Genomic DNA, 20,855 nt, shown 5'->3' on the forward strand with positions numbered 1-20,855 from the left:
TCAGCTACATTCTGCAGCTTTCTTTCCAAAGAAAGCCAAATGATTTTAATGAAGTGATTGTTGAAGTTAAGCCAATCAAAGAACACGTTGATGCTGGTTTGCTGCAGCACAGCATTATGCACAGAGAGAGAAATGATACTTGAAACATGGAACAACGTGGAAAAAACACTCACAGGTGGTGATAAAACAGACAATAACTTTGGTTCTCAGCTGCACAGAAGCAGTCCTTGCATCTGCTTCAATGTACGTATTTATGCACACTTATGATACATAGGAATGCACAAGTCCTATATGCAGTGTGCATATAGAATCGTAGAATCATTAAGGTCAGTGCCCACTGACCATGTCCCTCAGTGCCACATCCACACAGTTCTTGGACACCTCCAGGGATCGTGACTCCAGTCACTCTGGAAACAACCCTGGACTCACAGAGCCGAGACCCTCAGACTCTCTTGTCTTCTCACGGCAGCTTACAGTGTCCTGCTCCTCCCTCATGTTCTCCTCTAGCATGGTCAATTCAGGGTGTTTCTGGCATTCACAAAGGAAAAAGCAGAGAGGCTGAATTTTGTGAAGGTAAACCTAGATCTGAAACAGGAAAATGCAGAGTTGCTACAGCTCTGATCCTGCTGAGCAGGGATGTCCAGTTTTTTGGAGTTTGGACTGTGGATTCGGGTTCATGCTGCAGGCTAACGCTGTCTATTTGCAGAAAAGCAAATTCAAGTGTTTCTTAAAGCAGCTCAGTTAAAAGGCACTGCGGCCTTCCATGGACTTTGGGGTGTGAGGGATGAAAGGAGAGGATCTGAAGGAGAAAAAAAGCAGAACAGAGTCTGTGCACAGCCACAAAAACATCCTGATCTATCATAGAGTCACCAAGGTTGGAAAAGACCTCTGAGTTCATCCAGTCCAACTGACCACATATGACCAGTATTTCCCACTATACCATGTTCCTCAGACATCTAAACGTTTCTTGAACACTTCCAGGGATGGTGATTCCATCACCTCCCTGGGCAGCCTGTGCCAGCGCTTCACTGCTCCTTCAGAGAAGTATTTCCTAACATCCAACCTGAATCTCCCCTGGCACAGCTTGAGGGCATTCCCTCTCATCCTATTGCTGTTACCTGGAAGAATAGGCCAATTCCCACCTCACCACTACTTAAGGTCATTGTAGAGAGTGATAAGGTCACCCCTGAGCCTTGTCTTCTCTAGACTGAACAACTTCAGTTCTTTCAGCCACTCCTATCCTATCCTATCCTATCCTATCCTATCCTATCCTATCCTATCCTATCCTATCCTATCCTATCCTATCCTATCCTATCCTATCCTATCCTATCCTATCCTATCCTATCCTATCCTATCCTATCCTATCCTATCCTATCCTATCCTATCCTATCCTATCCTATCCTATCCTATCCTGCCCTATCCTGCCCTACCCTATCCTACCCTATCCTACCCTATCCTCAATCTCAACCCATCCCATCCCATATAAGAAGTGGTTCCTGCATGCTGAGGATCCGCTCCTAACAGCCGCACTCCGGAGCATCCCGGTACCTGGGCCTCCTTAGATTCTCTCCCCCCACAACGGGGCCCCGGGCCGGGCCGAGGGCGGGCGCGACGTGGGTGTGGGCGCGGCCATCCCTTGCTCCGCTCTCCCTCCGACCCGTCCCGTCCGGTCCCGTCCCGTCCCGTCGCGGTGGGGAGGCCACCAGCCATGCCGCCACCGTGCCCCCGCGGAACTCTATCCTGGGCCTTTCTCCTCTTCTTCCTCCTCCTCGTTGTGCCGCTGCTGTGCGCAGCTCCCGGTGAGTGAGCGAGGGCTCAGCTTTCGGTTGCAAGTTGAGCATCTCTCTCCTATAACTCTTTGTTTGCAGTCGCTCCGCGGAGAGATGGTTGGTGGGGAGCCCGGCTCTGGCTGTGCTGGCAACTAAGGCTGCTTGCATGGAGATCCATCCCACGAAGGGCTGGGGAAAGGATGTCGGGGTGCAGGAGGGTTCCCTACAGCTCCTGTTGAACTGAAGCAGGGAAATGGGGGGCATGGGGAGGTGCGGGTGGAAGCGTGCTCCAGATTTTCCTTGGTAGGAAGGAGTCGTTTTGTCATCGTTATTTCCTTCTTACCAAATAAGAGTGGATAGATAAACATGCATTGTATTTTTACTTCTCTAGGTGTTTCAAGAGGAAATAAACTTAAGCGGATGCTTCAGAAACGAGAAGGTAAATAGAGAGGCAGCTAATTGCCTGCCTTTTCCCCTGCTGGTTCAGCTGCCGCCCGTCGCAGCTCTCAGGGTGCTGTTGCTGTGCCCCCATCTCAGAGGCAGCACACAGGAGCTGTGTAAGCACTCCAAGCAGACCCCACCATGCACAGCTCTGCTGCACCATGAGCACGCACAGCGGCCACACGTCCCTCCCATTCCTGCAGCTGCAACACACAGAGCCCAGGCTCCCATTCTCCGTTTGGACTGTGTATTTAAATTCCATGCGTAACACGCCTTGAGCTTGGGATAGCTATGATAAAAGCAAAGAGAACAGGGGCTATGAAGCCATCACATCAGCAATTCCTATTTCATTATTGCTTCACACGCCGCTCTGCTGAGCATGAAGGTGATGAAATAACACCAAAGATGTGGCACAATTTAGGCTGATTAAGCACTTCTCAGCCTCTTTTTTGGGGGGGTTGGGGATTAATTCCAGCCCCTGTTGCCATGAAGCCGGAGGTGTCGCTGAAGGAAGAGGCGGCCAAGGGGTTCCTGCGCAGCCTGAGGCGCCCGCGGCGGCAGTTGTGGGACCGCAGCCAGCCCGATGTGCAGCAGTGGTACCAGCAGTTCCTCTACCTTGGCTTTGATGAGGCGGTGAGTGTGGGGCTTCCCCAGGCTGCGGGGGGGGGTGGGTGGGGACATGGCAGGCTGTAGTGAGGTGGGGGTTGGCCTCTTTTCCTGGGTAACAGTGATAGGAGGGGAAGAAATGACCTGAAGTTGTGCCAGGGGAGGCTCAGGTTGGATAATAGGAACAATTTCTTGTCAGGAGTGGTGCTGCAGTGGCACAGGCTGCCCAGGGAGGCTGTGCAGTCACTGTTCCTGGAGGTGTTCAAGAACCGTGTGGATGTGGCACTGAGGGACATGGGCAGTGGGCATGGTGGGGATGAGCTGATGATTGGGCTAGATAATCTTAGTGTTTTTTCCCAACCAATGTTACCAACCTGATGCAGAGTGTGCGGACCCTACAGCTGTGCTGTGACCCTGCATGGGAAAGAACACTGCCTGATAACATGCAGCTAGGAGCCCTTTGAACCATGAGGGTATATTTCTAAGCTGTAAGGATACTGGGGCAGGATCAGGAGCCCCGAGCTGGTACACACACTGAGCAAAGCTCTGCTCAGCAGACTCTGTGTTCAGTTGCAGTTCCATGCATAGAATAATCCATACATAAATAAGAGGTAAAAATAGTCATAGATGTTGGATTCTTGGCTTCTGACAGCTGCGTGCGTGTGCTTAATGAGATTGCACCAGCACACACAAGCTGGAGTATGTGTTAGACCTTCACATTATGTGGATTGCTTAGAAGATGAATGCACTCATTTTCAAAGCTGGAACGACTTAAAAAAAGAAAGCCTTTGCTTGCACTGAAATAATGAAGGATACATTTTTTTGTTGCTCCTGGACATTATGCAGATAAAAGTGACTTTTTAACAGCGATGCTACACAATATGGAAATTAACAAAAGCAGTTTTATGAATCAGGAACTGAAGGCTGGCTGCAAACAGTAAGAGGTTAAGTAGAAAGGGCAAACCACGCAGACAAGATGTATTCCTCTCTACAAGTTCCTGTGTGCACTGACAAATGAAACCAGGCCTGTTGTGGGATACAATGAGTCCACTTAGGAGGCTTGGTGGAGTATTAAGACACAGCTTTAACAATGAGATAACTGTCAGTTCCAGCAACGTTTCAGAAAGGACCTAGGCCGTGCTTACCCATTGTGTATTTTGCAAAACTTTCTTTACAAATCTCAGCCAGAAATACTTCCAAAGAACCATTCAGATGGAAAGGCTTTGGCTTGGCAAGCGTTCGATATCCTAGCGTACTGTTTTTCCACTGCTGCCGCGAGCAGAACTGAACTGCTTCTACAGCCTTATGATTTTACAAGAGAAAAATAACAGGCATAAGGCAGAGGGCGATGCACCCACTTTGCGCTCAGGTAAGCCATGACTGCAGGTGTAGGGCACTGGGAAACCGGACTGCTCACATCTCACAGAGAAAGCCTCTTAGATGCAGAGTTTTGTAAAGCACGCAAAGGATCTGAGTTTCTGAGGAGCAATTCTGGATCTGAACAATCTGCGTGAGAAAACAAGGAACCCTTCTTTCATTTATTTCTTTCCATTTCATTCTCTTCCTGACAGAAATTTGAAGATGACATGTCCTACTGGACGAGCCTGGGGCGCGGTGGCAATGAGTACTATGGGGGGTACTACCAACACCACTATGATGAGGACTCACCCATCGGCCCCCGGAACCCACACACCTTCAGGCATGGGGCGGGAGTCAATTATGATGATTACTGATGGTTTTCGTCCTCCTACAGCTGGGGTGTATGGGGCTGGGCAAAGCCAAGCCCTTCCCCAGTCATCGTCTCTGCTTCCATCCTGTTCACATACAACAGCAGGAGCCAAGGAGCTGCCAAGAAAGAAACATGACTCTTCTTTCATTATTGTTACTTAGTAGTATGCGATATACAAAGTGTTACAGAAATAAAGCTTTTTTTTTGATAAAGTTTCCCATTATTTAGTAGAGTCTGTAACAGCAAGTTTCATTAAGCCGTACAGCTAGAAATTACTTTTTAAAAGGTGCTTTTTTTTGCTACCTTTTCTACACTCAGTCACAAAATTACATCATATCATCTAGGCTGGCATATAGAATATATAGTATAACCTAACACGTTTCAGATGTGCTGGCTCATTCAGTTTTGTGTCAACAAACAAATCCAATTATTTCTCGGGGAAGGATTGGGGGGGGGGAAGGGGGATTGGCCAGCAAGGAGAGGGAGGTGATTGTCCCCATTTGCTCTGCCCTTGAAAGGCCCCACCTGCAGTATTGCATCCAGGCTTGGGGCCCTCAGCACAGGAGGGATGTGGAGCTGTTGGAGCGGGTTCAGAGGAGGCCACAAGGATGATCAGAGGGTTGGAGCACTTCTATGAAGACAGGCTGAGGGAGTTGGGCTTGTTCAGCATGGAGAAGAAAAGCCCCTGGGGAGACCTCATTGCAGCATCCAGTACTTGAGGGAGCTTACAAGAGGAAGGGAGACTTTTTGCACAGTCTGAGAGAGATGAGACAAGGCGGAAAGGTTTTAAACTAAAAGAGCACAGGTTTAGATTAGATGTTAGGAGGAAATTCTTTACACAGAGGTTGGTGAAGCGCTGGCACAGCTGCCCAGAGAAGCTGTGGTGCCCCATCCCTGGAGGTGCTCAGGGCCAGGTTGGATGGGGCCCTGGGAAGCCTGAGCTGGTGGGGGGCAGCCCTACCCATGGCAGGGGTTGGGGCTGGATGGGCTGTGAGGTCCCTTCCAACACAAACCATTCTGTGATTCCGTGAAAAGAAGAAAAAAATCCTGTCCATTGAATTGCTACCTTGTTGCCTCCTCTGCCATACCCACTGAATGCAGTCTTCCAGACATGGAGCTTTTTACCTGTTGGCAAGGAGACTAAAACTGCGCCTAGTGCAGAAAAACTTGCCTCTATCCAGAGCCTGTCAAAGGAAGGGATTCTCTTGGGAGAGGCTGCAAGCAGGGATCTGACTTCAGAAGCAGTAGCTGAGATGCAGAGCACCCAGCTTCAGAGCCCAGTGATGGCCTCAGGCAGAATTTACCTGTGAATGTTGCCCAGGTTGTGTCCTTCCTGCTTAGCTGCGAGCTCTCGGTCCAGCCTAAAAGAGGGAGTAAAACAAATAACAAAAAACAAGGGAGCCAAACTGAACAAGCATATTAATCACTCCTCCTCTGCACAGACATGTGCACTCACGCTCATGTAACGTCCTTCAGAGACCCAGCATTCCCCTACATCTTGGAGCTCTTGCACCAAGCAGAAGACTGCTGTGGGTTCTGAATATCCCCAGAGAAGAAGACTCTACAGCCTCTCTGGGCAGCCTGTTCCAGTCCTCTGTCACCCTCACAGCAGAACTTTTTCCCCAGTTCATATGGAACTTGCTGTGTTTTTGTTCATTGCCCCATGTCCTGTTGCTGGGCACCACTGGAAAGAGCCTGGCCTTCTCCACTTGACTCCCATCCTTTAGATATTTATAGGCACTGATGAGATCTCCCTCAGCCTTCTCTTGCCTGAGCTGAACAGCCCCATGTCTCTCACACTTTCATCATCAAGGTAGATTCTCCAGGCCCTTCACCATCTTTGTAGCCTTCAGCTGGACTGTCTCCAGCAGTTTTCTGTCTTTCTTGAACTGAGGAGCCCAAAACTGGACACTGTGTTCCAGATCTGGCTTGACCATGGCAGAGTAAAGAGTGGATCACCTCCTTTGACCTACTGGGCACGCTTTTTGTATTGCACCCCAGGATCCCATTGGCCTTCTTGGCCCACAGTGCCCACCGAGACATCCAGGTCCTTCTCCCCACACTTGACACTTGTTGAACCTCATCAGGTTCTTCTCCACCCAGCTCAGCAGCCTGCCCAGATGTTAATGAATGGCATTACAGCCTTCTGGTATGACAGCCACTCCTGGCTTTGTATCCTCAGCAAGTTAATGAATTTCTCTGAGTATTTCTGTCCCCAGACACAAACAGAAGGCTCCCTCTCCCAGCTGTTCTCTTCTGTTCACAGACAGCATAGGGTGCATCACATCACTGTCCCCGGCCATCTTAGCTCTGACACCACGTAACCTCTCCACCAGGACAGAAGAGTGCCATTGTCCATTGTGGCTTCCTACAGAATGGGGACAAACAGGCCACAGCCCATCTCTTAACATCCCGCAGCCACAAAATGCCACATCCCCAGCTTGCAGGTGTCATCCACAGAAATCAGTCAGAGTCATGCACTTTTATCACAGGATTGTTTCCTGGATGGGAGGTGTAGTTTTCCTTCCTTGTAACAGTGGGGCGGTCAGAGCCTAGATTGCAGTACTTGGCTTTGACAACAGTTTGGCCACCACACTGTGGCTTCATGCTTTGGACCTTTCAGCTGATTCAGCCATGGCACAGAGCAGGGCACTCAGAGGATCCCCACCTTGCCAAAGAAAGAGTCAAAAACAAGGGAAAACAGCAAGGATGAACCAGCTGTTGCTTGTTCCAAGCTGTAAAGCAGCAGCAAAACAAGGCAGACAAGAAGTTGTTGCCACATTTGCTACTGTAGGTAAGTGAATAAGAGAAGGGACCGAAAAAGATTAGGGAACCAGAGTGATGATTTGCAGAAAATATGAATTATTTCTTACCATATTTCAATTATTTCCCTACTGATATGGAATCACATTTCGGAGCCTCCTGTCATAGTATCGTAGTATCACAGTATCGTGCGAGTTGGAAGGGACCTTAGAGATCATCGAGTCCAACCCCCAGGATTCGAGCCCTCTGTGTAGCAGAGCAGCACTTCTACCACTTGCGCCACAGGGGGGATTCAAACCCGGGCCTCCGGTGTTGCAAGTGGCACTTCTACCACCATGCGCCATAGGGAAGGAGCTCTGCTTTTTGTCCAGAGCTATGGCTGCTATTTGTTGTAGCTCTGAGGTGGTGCTGCAAATAAGAACTTCAACACGTGAAAGCTCTTCACAAGCGTGGCACAACGTAGGTCTCAAGACCTCAGGTGGAGATTTCCATCTTGGTCACCCTAGCATACATGAATTCTGCCTGTATTCCTGCAGTCCCATTGAAGTCCAGATCTTTTTCATGCCATGTCATTCTACCACCGGTGATGCCAGCACTGGGAAACGTTTAGAACAAAGCCACTATGGAGCTGTGGTGGTTACATTTCCACTGCTTGCAGGGGGAGGATGTATGGATGTTAGGGCTGGCAAACACTTCCCTTACTGTTAACAAAGCATCCTTTTTCTGTGTGTACAAATCTCTGAGCAGCCTCTAACAACGTACGAGGACTTCCTGGCCACGAGTAGCACTGAGCTTCGTATTGATAAAGGCCTGAGGACCGGCTTAATCCATCGCACTAATCACAGCCCTGTTTTGCTCTTTAGCCCGTTCTCTAAGGCTAACGAATTTATGTAACTGCATTTGTCATTTCTCCTTGCCTGCTTCAACTCTAAACCTGATTTCAAACATATTTTTACAGTGGTTAAATTATTTTTTTTCCCAAATATATTTATATATTTCTAGAAGTTTCTGGAAAACAAAATGACATTCATAAGCATCCTGTGGGCAGTGAGCTCAGCGGTTGCTTAGCTAGAACCTTAGAGAAGCTGCAAATGCTCCAGACACAAGAAAAGACTGTCAGATGATTACTTTTTCCCCCCAGAGCAAAAAATCTAACCTAGAGATAAGTCACAAGGCTTCTCTAGTCTGTGTGTTCATGCAACTTATTGCTTAAATTACATCTGCTGCCATTTTCCCTTGTCTTTTCTCTATCCACCCTTATAAGAAGTCCCCCCCCAGCTTTACTGTAGGCCCCTTCAGGTACTGCAAGGTTGCTCTAAGGTCTTCCTGGAACCTTCTCTTCCCCAGCTCTCTCAGCCTGTTCTCATAGAGGAAGTGCTCCAGCCCTCTGATCATCCTCATGGTCCTCCTCTGGACCTGCTCCAACAGCTCCATGTCCTTCCTGTGCTGGGGCCCCAGAACTGGATGCAGTACAGTGGTGGTCTCACAAGAGCAGAGGGGCAGAATCACCTCCCTCGACCTACTGGTCACACTTCTCTTGAAGCAACCCAGGATATGGTTGGCCTTCTGGGCTGCAAGCACACATTGCCGACTCATGTTGAGTCTTTCATCAACTGACACTCCCAAATCCTTCTCTTCAGGGCTGCTCTCAAGCCATTCTCTCCCCAGTCTGTATCTGTGCTTGGGTTGCCCCAACCCAGGTACAGGACCTTGCACTTGGCCTCGTTCAACTTCATGAAGTTGGCACAGGCCCACTTCAAGCCTGTCCAGGTCCCTCTTTCTGTGGTAACTTCCAGACAGTAGGAGTGGTCCTCCTTGTGAGGTTGGAGGAATCCAGCGGAGCATGCCTTGCACACCACTTCTTCCAGATATAGATCACTTGCCAGCACCAAGCTGCCCCCTTCACCACACCCGCTGTGTGTTCCTGACTGCAAAAGGGGGACCTGTATCTAACATGGGCTTAGTGGCCCTTCTATGCGTATCACTGTGACAACACGAACAGACTGGTGCTTGTGTAAAGTTTTACCCTGCTTGCCTGGGTGACAGCAGTAAATGCCAGTTCTCAGATCTCCTCCCCCAAAAAAATTACCAGTTCGGTGCTTAAGAACCAGCAGACTCTTTTAATTCACGCCTTTTGAGAGGTGCAGGGCCAGCCACTGACTTAAAGCACAAAAGGCATCAGCACCTCAAGTGCTGCTCCTAGAAAACACTGCACTGAAAGAATATGGGAACTGAACCAGGAACAACTGAAACAAAGCTGGAGATGATATAAAGGAAGCAGCAGATCAATACAGTCTGTCACTCGGGCCCACTGGGAGGCATACTGCCTGCAAACAAATCGGCCCTATCAGTGCCAGCCATTTGCCCTCCACCTGATTTGTTCTTTCTGTCGAGGAGATCAGGCTGTGAAGCAATCTAAAAACAGCTTTTAAATTCCTATCTGTAGTATCCAAACATTCAGAATCCCAGAGGGATTTTCCTCTGAAAAGTGCACATTTTGTGCTAGCCTCCAGGAGTATGATTTTCCCACTCCAATATTTTGCACAGAAGTCACTGATTTAAATTAAAACCAGATCTGGAAATAACAGCTGGTACCTGTAACCCCCATTTATTCTCAAGGGCTGCTGGAGCAGCGTGGTACCCTTGCGCACCACCTCTTCATATCCAATGCAAGGAGAAAGAATACCTTACCCACAAAGTCATCTAAAGCTTAAGTTTATTTAAGATCACTTAAGCTTGAGTCTTAACCCTTAAGGGTTAAAAACACTGTGCTGGGAGGCGATCTGCCGTTCTCACCACAGAACTGTTAAAGGAGGGGGGCACTAATTTCACATGTATCCAGCTGTGATTTGGAGCATATAGAGAGGCAGTGATTTGTGACTGTACTGGTAATTATAGGTTGGACTATGCACATTCAGAGCACACGTACCGCGGTGTACTTTTCAGGCAACTTAATATGGAAAAAATGCCCAGATCAACTATCTAGAAAAAAGGCTTCAAGTGTAAAGCAGACCCCAAGCTGCTCAGCTGTGAAATCATGGAGGCAATGGATAGTAATTAAATTCTAGGCAGGTTGCTGTCTCTCCAACCAGAGTGGGAAATGCTCCCACAGGCCCTCCATCTTCGTTGCATGGCAGGCTTCCACTGGAAGAAAACCCATGTGTGTGAGCAGGGAAGATACTCTCATGTTTTATAGAGATCACTGCAGAGTTGGTCCAAATGATACCCGCAAGTGAGCGCAGCAGCCACATCACTCCTAAAGTCCTGGGAAACCTTGCCAGGCAGCCAGGATGAATCTCCAAGTCTGGCAGCTCAGGATGTCTCCATAGTTAAAAGTTGCACTTCGACAATCAACCTGCAGACCTCAAAGACCCATTCCTCTAATGAAACAACATGTTTCAATGAGGTAAAGTCAAGTCACTTTGCTGGACGGGATTCAGCTATTAAGAGATGAACAATGCAGGACCAAATGCTACTAGCCTTAAGCCAAATACATAAGGACTGTTACTTTCCAGCTAACACACAATACACACACAGACACATAATGCCTGAGAAGTGCCCACACTGAAACGCCGAAACCAAATGGAAGTTTCAATATTTTATTAAAATAGCATATTCGACCACTGTAACCAATAATACATTAACTTTATTCCCAGAGTACGCACAACACAGTAGTGATTCAAAATATCCTTATCCATGGTAATCAATGAAAATATCTCAAATTCAAGTGTACGACTAAAACTAAACCTTTGAAAAAATCTCTCGTTTAAAGAATACATAAAGCTCTCATACAGAATTCTTTTAAACTCCTCTATATTCGATGTCGGCGTCTCCCACCTGACAACACCGCTAATTTTCTTCTGCATAGTACAACTTCTCATATTTTATAGCATCCATTTTTATAAATAAATTGGCATTTTCCATCCCGTTTGTGTTTATCTTCAGCTTCACAAAGAAACCAGTAAATAAAACTGTCAAGGACAGTCACAACAAAATGATCTCACGGCAAGATATAAAACCTGAAGATACTAAAAGATGCCTCTACTCTATTTTTACATAAAAAGACAGATTTAAAAAGTGCAAGGCAAGATTTGCAGGGGAAGGGGGATATTTGTTATTTTTTAGGCACATCCACTTCTTTAAAGCAAGCTTCAGAATGAGATTCCAGTTTGTTCTTCATGATACCTGTTTCAAAGTCTCTTTCAAATAAAAAATAAAAGAAAAAATATTACATCCGTCAAATGTCAAGCAGGGCGTTTCCTGTCCAACCAACAAGTCTTCAGTTATGCCTTGTTCTTCCTTTTTTCATCCTTGCAGGTTTTGGTTTGGGAATGTACTGATTGTTTGCCTGATATTCAAGTTCTTTACGGAAGTAATGAATTGCTTTATTCAAACCTTCTTCCAGAGGGACCTGTTCCCAAAAAATGAGAGAATCGTATCACTCTGAGTCGACATCAGCTCTTTTCACAACAGTGCCTTTTTTTTTTAATGCAGCTATTAAAAGACTGCTAGAAGGTCCTTTAATTCTTTGCCAATGTAAGTATTAACAGCACCACACGCTGGTTACAACTCAGCACTGCTAATGCATCAAACTTCAAGCTTTCAAACTTCAGATGCATGTTCTGATGTTGCAAGTAAAAAAAAGCCTAACAAATGTAAATCATTCCGATAGTTACGTTTGATCGACTTCATGTTAGAACAGATTTTCAGAACTCAAGAGTTACGCAGTGGAAGAGATAGAAATTCCACTTGTAGTATTAAGAACCTCCTTTTGCAGAATCTCACAGAATGGTGTATGCCATAGAAAGGTATAAACCCTAGTAGGGTTTTTTTGTTATTGTCTGCACCGATATAAAGAAAAAGGGATACAGATTATCCTTCAGTATCTTATGTAACTTCCTTACATCCCATAGAAATAATTGTAATTCTTTATATTCTATGCCTATATTTGTAGACTGTGATTTGTAGACAGTAACAACAGAATTATTATCCACTTTACTCAGGAGCCACAAGCTCTGACATGTTTGCTGGTATCATTACTGCAGGAGGATAAAAAAGCAGTATAAAAGCTACATGCCTACAGCTCAGTGTATCAATACTGCACTGGTACTTCAGAGCAAATTTTGGTACCGAATGCACAGAACACAGAAGGCCAATAGCATAAAAGTTAACTGCTTTAAACTTTCTGTGATCATACAACATCCTCCTCATGCTTTAAGGTACGGTATATTAATATCTGGTGTCTCTGAATCCTTTCAGAAGGATCTGGAGCTACTTTTTTTTACATTAATAGGCTTGCATTTACTAGATGGGTTTGCAGGCTTCCTGGCAAGATTTCTGTAAATCTGAAAAGCCTACAAATCATTGTGCTGGCTAAAATGAGGAGCTGGCTAAGAAAGTCACGCTCTTTCCAGGGATTATATAAACCTCTCCTCCCCAGGCAAGCCAGATCTTATCATCAGCTTTGCTTGGTTATACACTTGCAACTATCTTCATCTGAAAGGTGAAAAGGAAAATAAATGTCATCATGGGCAATGTGTAATTTGTGCATATCAGCTGTGCTGAGTAACAACAATCTTGATCACCTCAGATGGCTAGTAACCAGGCTTCAGAGGTGGACAGACTTTACTGTGCATAGTAAGATATGTATGACTAACCCTGGGCACATTTCAAACTTATTTACACATAGAATAAACTCTGAACGTCTCTACATATGATACTTTTAGCCCAAAATAAAGAGATTTTTAATCTAGTTTGGCTCAGCCCACCAGAATTAAAATAAAACACACACAAAGAAGTATCAGCTCTCTCTGATGAGGTTCACATTTTGCTTTGCTTGAGTTTCACACAGTTCCCTTTAAATGAGCTATGGCAGAACAGAAAATACTGCTGTCATACTCCTCCCTACAAGCAACCCAAATGAACATTTTGGTTGCAATGTTGCTATTAACTGCCTTAAAAATAGTCTTACTCCATAGATCTTTCAAAAAACATTTTAACTAAGTTAAAAGTAATTCTTTTTTTCCTTTCATAATGCACATTACCACAGCAAAACAGGAACTAAGATGGCAGCAGCAACAGCAAACTCATTAGGCTCTTCTAACTACGTACCGTACCCTTCAAAGAACCCATCAGGCTTACAAAAATGGTAGCCACTTCATAATACACATATGAAAACACTGAAAAGCCCATAAAAAATGTTTTCAACTTAGGTTTGTCACACATACCAGTACTAGTATGTTCTTCTGTACGGCAAAAGCCATGCAATCTTATCCAGAAGTTCCTGAATCATAAGCTGGTGCAATAGTACGAGAGACTCTAGGCACTTTACAGCCATTTTAAAGCTATCTCGGAGATGGTGTTAAGCAGATACTTTGAAAACTGAAAGATGTCATTGCCACGTGGTCCTCCCCACGTTTTTAGGCACAACAACAGTAATACAGCTGTACATACCACAGGTTCCCATCCAAGTAACAAGTTGGCTTTTCTGATGTCAGGTTTTCGCTTCTGAGGGTCATCCTGTGCTTCTGAGAGAAACTGGATTTCACTTCCGCTGCCTATCAAACAAGAGACTGCGCATTATTACCTGCAACTCACCACATGCTGCACTTAGTCTTTTCTACTACTGAAACGTTAGGTGATTCTGAAGTTTCTGCATTGTATTTCCAGGACTGAAAAGCATCCCATGCAGTTGTATTGCACGCAACATCTGGGTGAACCAGCTGTCCTAGAACAGCATGGATCTCAAAACATTTCTTGAAGATTTCTGCATGTGTTCACAAAGGGAAGTAATGTTATTCACTTAAACAACGTTCTCTGATGAAGTAACTGTCCCTGTAGGCAATGGGAGAGCAGTAGATATTGACTTCAGCAAGGTTTCTGATACTGTCTTTCATGAAATTCATCACACAAGCTGTTGATGTACCGCTAAGTAGACAGATCCAGATGGTGGTGATGAGTGACACAAAGCCTATCTGATGGCCTACAATATATATCCCAGGAGTCAACACTGAGCCAACGTGAGTGACTAGTACACCAGTACCAAGGCCATGCTGCCACCCAGAGAGACCCTGACACAGTGGAAAAATGGCCTACCAGAATCCTCACAAAGTTCAGCAATTGGAATTACAGAGTCTTGTACCTGCAGAGGAATAACCTCAAGGACCAGGACATGCTGGAACATAGCCTGGCAGGAAAGGACCTGAAAGTGCCGCTGGACACCAAGTTGAACAAAAAAGGACAATGGTATTATTCACTGCATTAGTTAAAGTATTACCAGCAGGCTGAGAGAGGTGACCCTTCTTCTCCACTCAGTACTATGTCCAGATTTGGGTCCACCAGTACAAGAAGGACACTTCTGTAGACGGTCCAAAAAAAAAGCCATGGAAGAGACCAAGGGAGTGGTCCATGTGTATCACTGAAGGGAGAGCACCAAGAGGATAGAGCCAGGCTCTTTCCAGTGGGGCCCAGCACCAAGATAAAGGCAACAGGCACAAACTGGAACAGGAGTTTCCTTCTGAACACCAGGGCAACACTTCTGCATTGTGTGGGCAAAAGAGCACTGGAACGCTTTGTAGTCACCTCCTTGGAGATCTTCAGAAGATACCTGGACACATCCCTCAAGATCCTGCTGTGGGTGGCCCTGCTAGATCAGGACTTGGGCCAGAGCAACTCAAGAGATCCTTGTCAGTTTCAGCAGTCCTGCAATTGTTAGTGTTTTTCCATTGCAAAAGGACTTCACTTGTTCTTTGTCCATACTCTTCAGTCTGGTTGTTAAATACCCATAATACTTGTCTTCCCTCATGAAAACACACAGGACAGTTTATCTAATCTAATCTAGCTAACAGTTTATATGCCATCTTACTGTGAGATTTTATGGATGTAGAAATAAATTGCCTCTCCAGGCAGACTGAAACAGGTCAAGTTGTTTGTGAACAAACAGGCAAGGTAACAATTATTTTATCTACCAGATGGGTTTGGTGCTGTGTTTTTCAATCCCTTCCCTGAGCTGTGGATTTACAGATGTTTTCCAGTGGGGATGGTTCTCTATTTGAAACACCACATGCATCAACTTCTGTACTGTATGTCTGAACTTGTAATTTTCAGTCACTTTTCACAGATCTCTCAGAAGCACTCACAGAATCACAGAATTGTAGGGGTTGGAAGGGACCTCTAGAGATCATCGAGTCCAACCCCCCTGCCAAAGCAGGCTCCCTACACCACGTCGCACAGGTAGGCGTCCAGGCGAGTCTTGAATATCTCCAGAGAAGGAGACTCCACCACCTCCCTGGGCAGCCTGTTCCAGTGCTCCGTCACCCTCACTGTAAAGAAGTTCTTGCGCACATTCGTGCGGAACTTCCTATGCTGGAGTTTCAGCCCATTGCCCCTAGTCCTGTCCCCACGCACTACTGAAAAGAGACCAGCCTCGCCACTATAGCTCCCACACCTCAGGTATTTATAAACCTGGATCAAGTCCCCTCTCAGCCTTCTTTTCTCAAGGCTAAACAGACCCAGGAATCTACAGACTAAAACCCTCAGCTAAGGGTACCAGCATGTTTCATCTCACGAGGAAGCCACATTACAAGACCATGCACAGCTATTTACTTCCATTCTTGAGGGCTATGAAGTGCTACAGATATCAGAACAAATATGAAGGGAAAGTCAAAGTGTTTCCTTCCAAGCCACATTCAAGGGAGGTGCTGGCAGCCCTTGCAGGAGTCACTGGTAGATCAAAGAAGAGTAGAGAAAGACTAGCACCACAGCATGAAGCTTTTTAATGGTAATTGAAGGAGAACAGCCTGCACGACTGTGAAGAATCACCTTGCTAAAGTATCTGTATTTCAGCTAGGATATTATGTAAGGCATTTTTACAGCATGCAGTGAGGAAAACTTCACTTTCAGGTAATTATCTAGTAACATGCATAAACATTATATAACATTACTGACATAAATCATGCAGATACACTGAAAGAATGCATTCATTTGACTGTTCATGCAGTCTTTTACATAGAGCTCAGAGGATTTGGATTATCTTTTTAATATTTAATTATACGGCCAGGATACAATTGGCTTTAATAAAGTTATTAAGAAATCCAAGACCAATTAAATTATCTATATAATACGTATACTCATCAAGACAAAATCATCTAACGACAATAAGCACTTCATGAGATCCAGTGAAGAATTACTTTATACTCACCAACAAGTTTTTTGATTAACTGGGCAAACTCTAAGATTGTGTGCTCTTCTGGGTTTCCCTAAAAATTGAAGGGAGTATTCTTTACAACATTAACTTACAACATATTATCTTTCTAACAATAGACAATTCTAACAGAGTAATGTTAAACTGAAAAAAACACAACATTATACCTCATTTCTACTCAGATGAAAAGAATTCAATGTGATGTGTTGGGGTACCCAGAAACCATTATGTGAAGAAGAAATAAATTCATCCCTTAATCACAATAAAATTAGATACAAAGAAATGATCCGGTATGTGCACCCTTTTCGTATTATATTTACTGCTGAAGATAAGGTGATAGAAAATGGGATGAAGTAAAAACCCTAACGAAAAGGGTAAGTTCTAAGAATCACAATCAATTTTAGAAAATCACCCAACTGAAAATAAACCCATTTTCCTCCAATCAAAGCTTGTTTTAAGTGATCTCTATTTACTCAGAGATAAGTATTCCTTTCAGTGCTCACTGTAGTTAAAAAATAATCTAATAATTGGTGTATTTTGTATCCTGATCCCTTCTGATCCTTTTCTTTTGGATTTCATACTCTCATTACATTAATCTTCCTGTTAATACAAACATAAAAACTCCAGAAAATTTCTCATGTTTTTGAAACTATCATATCATAATGCCTAGGTACTTAATCTTTCTATTTACAAAGAAAATTTCCTAGTCTGATGCGCCCCTCTGATTATTATCCTCTATTGATAATTCATGCCGGACTGATGATGTCACTGATAGAAGCCTGAGAACCATAAAAAATGATTTTAGGGGAAAGGGAAAGTCAGTTGATGGAGCAGGTATATAAGTAGTATTTGCCTGTATTCCTACAGTGGCAGGGAAGGACACTGAGACAACCAGGAAAACCCACCTTATAAACAAATGGCTGAGAGGCTTGTGCAAACGCAAGAATTTGGGGTTCTTTGATCATGGGGTGGTCTACTCAGCACCTGGTCTACAGTCTGCCAATGGGTATCATCTATCTCAAAGGGGGAAACAGATCCTTGCCCAGGAGCTGGCAGGACTTGTAGAGAGGGCTTTAAAACTAGATATGAAGGGGGAAGGGGATAAAACCAGGCCTGCTAGAGATAAGCCTGGGGGAGTAGTAATGGGATTAGGGGTGAGGTGAGGGGCTCATCTGAAGTGCATCTACACCAATGCATGCAGCATGGGCAACAAACAAGAAGAGTTGGAAGCCATTATGCTAACTATGCTATCTGTGACCTAGTTGCCATTACGGAAACATGGTGGGATGACTCCCATGACTGGAGTGCTGCAATGGATGGCTACGAACTCTTCAGGTAAAATAGGCAAGGAAGGAGGGGTGGCGGTGTGGCTCTCTGTGTGAGAGAGTGCTTTAATGTTACTGAGCTTGTGGCTGGGGATGATAAGGTTGAATCTCTATGGGTAAAGATCAGGGGAAGGGCTGACAAGGCAGACATCTTGGTGGGCGTTATCTATAGACCGCTGAACCAGGGTGAGGAGACAGATGAGGTGTTCTATGAGCAGCTGGCAGAAGAAACAGTCTAAGAGGTTTCTGGAGTGTATGGAAGATAATTTTCTGACGTAGCTGGTGAGAGAGCCTACGAGAGGAGCTGCCCCATTAGACCTGCTGTTCACAAACAGAGAATGTCTGGTGGGAGATGTGGAGGTCAGGGGCTGTCTTAGAACTCTACCATTTTGTGGTCACTCTGTTCCAGTTCTTGGGGGAGCCAGTAGGGGCAGCAGCAAAACTGCTACCTTGGACTTCTGGAGGGTGGACTTTGAATTATTCAGAAGATTAGTAAAGGGAGTCCCCTGGGGTTCAGCCTTAGAGAGTAAAGGGGTACAAAATAGCTGGTTGCTCTTCAAGAAGGAAGTCTTAAAGAAGCAGGAGCAGGCAGTCCCTCTGAGCCACAGAATGAGCCAGCAGGGAAGAAGACTGGCATGGATGAATAGGGAGCTATTCTTGAGGCTCCGGGAGAAAAAGAGAATCTATCTCCTGTGTAAGAAGGGACGGGCAACTCAGAAAGAGTACAGAGCAGTTGCTAAGATATGTAGAGATAACATCAGAAAGGCAAAAGCCTGGTTTGAAGACAACCTGGCCACTGGGGTAAAAAGGAACAATAAACTGTTTTACAAATACATCAACATTAAAAGGAAGACTAAGGAGAGTCTCCACTCTTTACTGGATGAAGCTGGGAATGTGACCACTGAGAATAAGGAAAAAGCAGAAGTTCCGAATGCCTTCTTTGCGTCTGTCTTTAAAGATCAGACAAGTTATACTACAGGTATTCCGTTCTCTGACCTAGTAGTCTTGGCTGCTCCAACTGGACTGCCAGAGATAGATGAGATTCACCTGAGAGTGCTGAGGGAACTTGCAGAGGTGATAGCCAAGCTGCTTTCCATCATCTATCAGCGCTCCTTCTTGACTTGTGAGGTCCCAGAAGACTGGAGGCTTGCCAATGTGATTCCCATCTACAAGAAGGGCCATAAAGAGGACCCAGGGAACTACAGGCCTGTTAGCCTGACCTCAGTACCAGGGAAGGTTATACAGCAGAATGTCTTGAGGGAAATCATGCGGCAAATGCGGGACAACTGGGGTATCAGGCCCAGCCAGCATGGTTCACAAAGAGCAGATCCTGCTTGACCAACCTGATCTCCTTCTATGATCTAGTAACCTGCCTGGTAGACAAGGGAAAGGCTGTTGATGTGGTCTACCTAGACTTCAGCAAAACATCTGACACTGTAGCCCACAGTATTCTTCTGCAGAGGCTGGCAGCCCATGGCTTGGACAGGTACACCCCTTGGCTAGGTAAGGAACTGGCTGGAGGGCCAGGCCCAGAGAGCAGTAGTGAATGAAGCTAAGTGCAACTGGTGACTGGTCACAAGTAGAGCAGCCCAGGGGTTGGTGCTGGGGCCTGTCCTCTTCAATGTCTTTATTGATGACCTGGATGAGGGCACTGAGTGCACCCTCATTAAGTTTGCAGATGACACCAAGTTGGCTGGAAGTATTGATTTGCCCGGTAGTGAGGCCCAAGAGAGGAATCTGGACAGGCTGGAAAGCTGGGCTGAAGCCCATGGGATGAGGTTCAACAACACCAAATGCCAGGTCCTGCACTTTGTCCACAACAACCCCAGGCAGCGCTACAGGCTTGGGGCAAAGTGGCTGGAAGACTGTGAAGAGGAAATGGATCTGGGAATATCAATTGATGCAGTGTGCCCAGGTGGCCAAGAGGGCCAACAGCATCCTGGCTTGCATCAGAAATGGTGCTGCCAGCAGGAACAGGGAAGTGTTGTCCCACTGTATTGAGCTCTGGTGAGGCTGCACCTCAAGTACTGTGTCCAGTTTTGGGCTCCTCACTGCAAGAAAGACATTGAGGCCCTGGAGTGTGTTCAAAGGAAGGCAACAAAGCTGGTGAAGGGTCTGGAACACAGGCCTTATTGAGAAGCAGTTGAGGGAGCTGGAACTGTTCAGCCTGGAGAAGAGAAGGCTCAGGGGAGACCTTATTGCTTTCTATAATTACTTGAAGGGAGGTTGTAGTGAGCTAGGGGTTGGCTACTTCTCTTTTGTAACTGGTGACAGGACTAGACGGAATGGCTTCAAGCTACACCAGGGGAGGTTCAAGCTGGACGTTAGGAAATACTGCTTCTCAGAAAGAGTGGTCAGGCAGTGGAAAGGGCTGCCCAGGGAGGTGGTGGAGTCACCAACCCTGGTGGTGTTGTACTCTGTGGTAAAGGACATAGTTTAGTGAGAACTATTGGTGATTGGTAGATGGTTGGACTTGGTGATCTTGTAGGTCTTTTCCAACCTTGGTGATGCTGTAAAAATGCAGGCTTTATTCATAATAAAGAAGTTTTTTATTTTACTAATTTCTTCTAGAAATCAGCATCAGTGACAAGGAGGAAAACACAGGTGATATTGGTTACTGCACAGTAAACTCAATAGAGTGAAGCACTCATACTCACCAGGTTGACAGGACTGCTGACATTGCTGTTCATCAACGCCACCAATCCATTCACAAGATCACTAATAAAAAGAGAACAGATTGAAGCAATTTTCACTTCCTCATAAATAATACTCTTGTCTAAAAGGATAACTACCTCCTCAGAGCTCTGTTAAAACAGATTAGTCAACTGAGAAATGCTGAAATAAGATTTACAGCATATCCTTAAATGACTGCATGTTTCCATAACTTTTTGTTATGGTCTCAGTTGAAAGATACATTGAAATGAAGGTTAGTTTTAAAGGGTTTAAGATGCACTGGCTACAGTCCCTCTGAGTATATAGAGGAAAATGAAGAAAAACAAAGTTGCTTGAAAGAAAAAAAC

At 45.4% G+C, this 20,855-nt stretch overlaps 2 protein-coding genes across 2 annotated transcripts in view; one reads left to right on the plus strand and one right to left on the minus strand.

Annotated features, from left to right (window-relative positions):
• Positions 1–1,617: 1,617 nt before the first annotated feature.
• On the plus strand, positions 1,618–4,752 carry ECRG4 (ECRG4 augurin precursor). Its single transcript, XM_072356229.1, has 4 exons — positions 1,618–1,799; positions 2,161–2,208; positions 2,686–2,843; positions 4,388–4,752. Exons 1-4 carry the CDS (start codon positions 1,709–1,711, stop codon positions 4,547–4,549), a joined length of 459 nt encoding a protein of 152 aa, XP_072212330.1. The 5' UTR covers positions 1,618–1,708; the 3' UTR covers positions 4,550–4,752.
• Positions 4,753–10,892: 6,140 nt separating this feature from the next.
• UXS1 (UDP-glucuronate decarboxylase 1) overlaps positions 10,893–20,855 on the minus strand; it is a 58,400-nt gene continuing 48,437 nt past the window's right edge. Inside the window, exons 12-15 of the mRNA XM_072333040.1 lie at positions 20,493–20,553; positions 16,508–16,565; positions 13,762–13,865; positions 10,893–11,719 (exon numbers count right to left, since the gene is read on the minus strand). Of these exons, the coding sequence (XP_072189141.1) occupies positions 11,588–11,719; positions 13,762–13,865; positions 16,508–16,565; positions 20,493–20,553 (355 nt within the window). The 3' untranslated portion in view covers positions 10,893–11,587. The remainder of the gene's footprint in view (positions 11,720–13,761; positions 13,866–16,507; positions 16,566–20,492; positions 20,554–20,855) is intronic.

The sequence above is a fragment of the Excalfactoria chinensis genome, chromosome 1 (genome assembly GCF_039878825.1).
Source record: "Excalfactoria chinensis isolate bCotChi1 chromosome 1, bCotChi1.hap2, whole genome shotgun sequence".
In the NCBI taxonomy this organism is placed as follows: Eukaryota; Metazoa; Chordata; class Aves; order Galliformes; family Phasianidae; genus Excalfactoria; species Excalfactoria chinensis.

Coding starts and splice junctions, on each gene's coding strand:
- ECRG4 (XM_072356229.1), top strand. CDS start 1,709: ATGCCGCCACCGTGCCCCCGCGGAACTCTATCCTGGGCCTTTCTCCTC. Junction 1,800..2,160: donor GCTGCTGTGCGCAGCTCCCG/GTGAGTGAGCGA, acceptor TTACTTCTCTAG/GTGTTTCAAGAGGAAATAAA. Junction 2,844..4,387: donor ACCTTGGCTTTGATGAGGCG/GTGAGTGTGGGG, acceptor TCTTCCTGACAG/AAATTTGAAGATGACATGTC.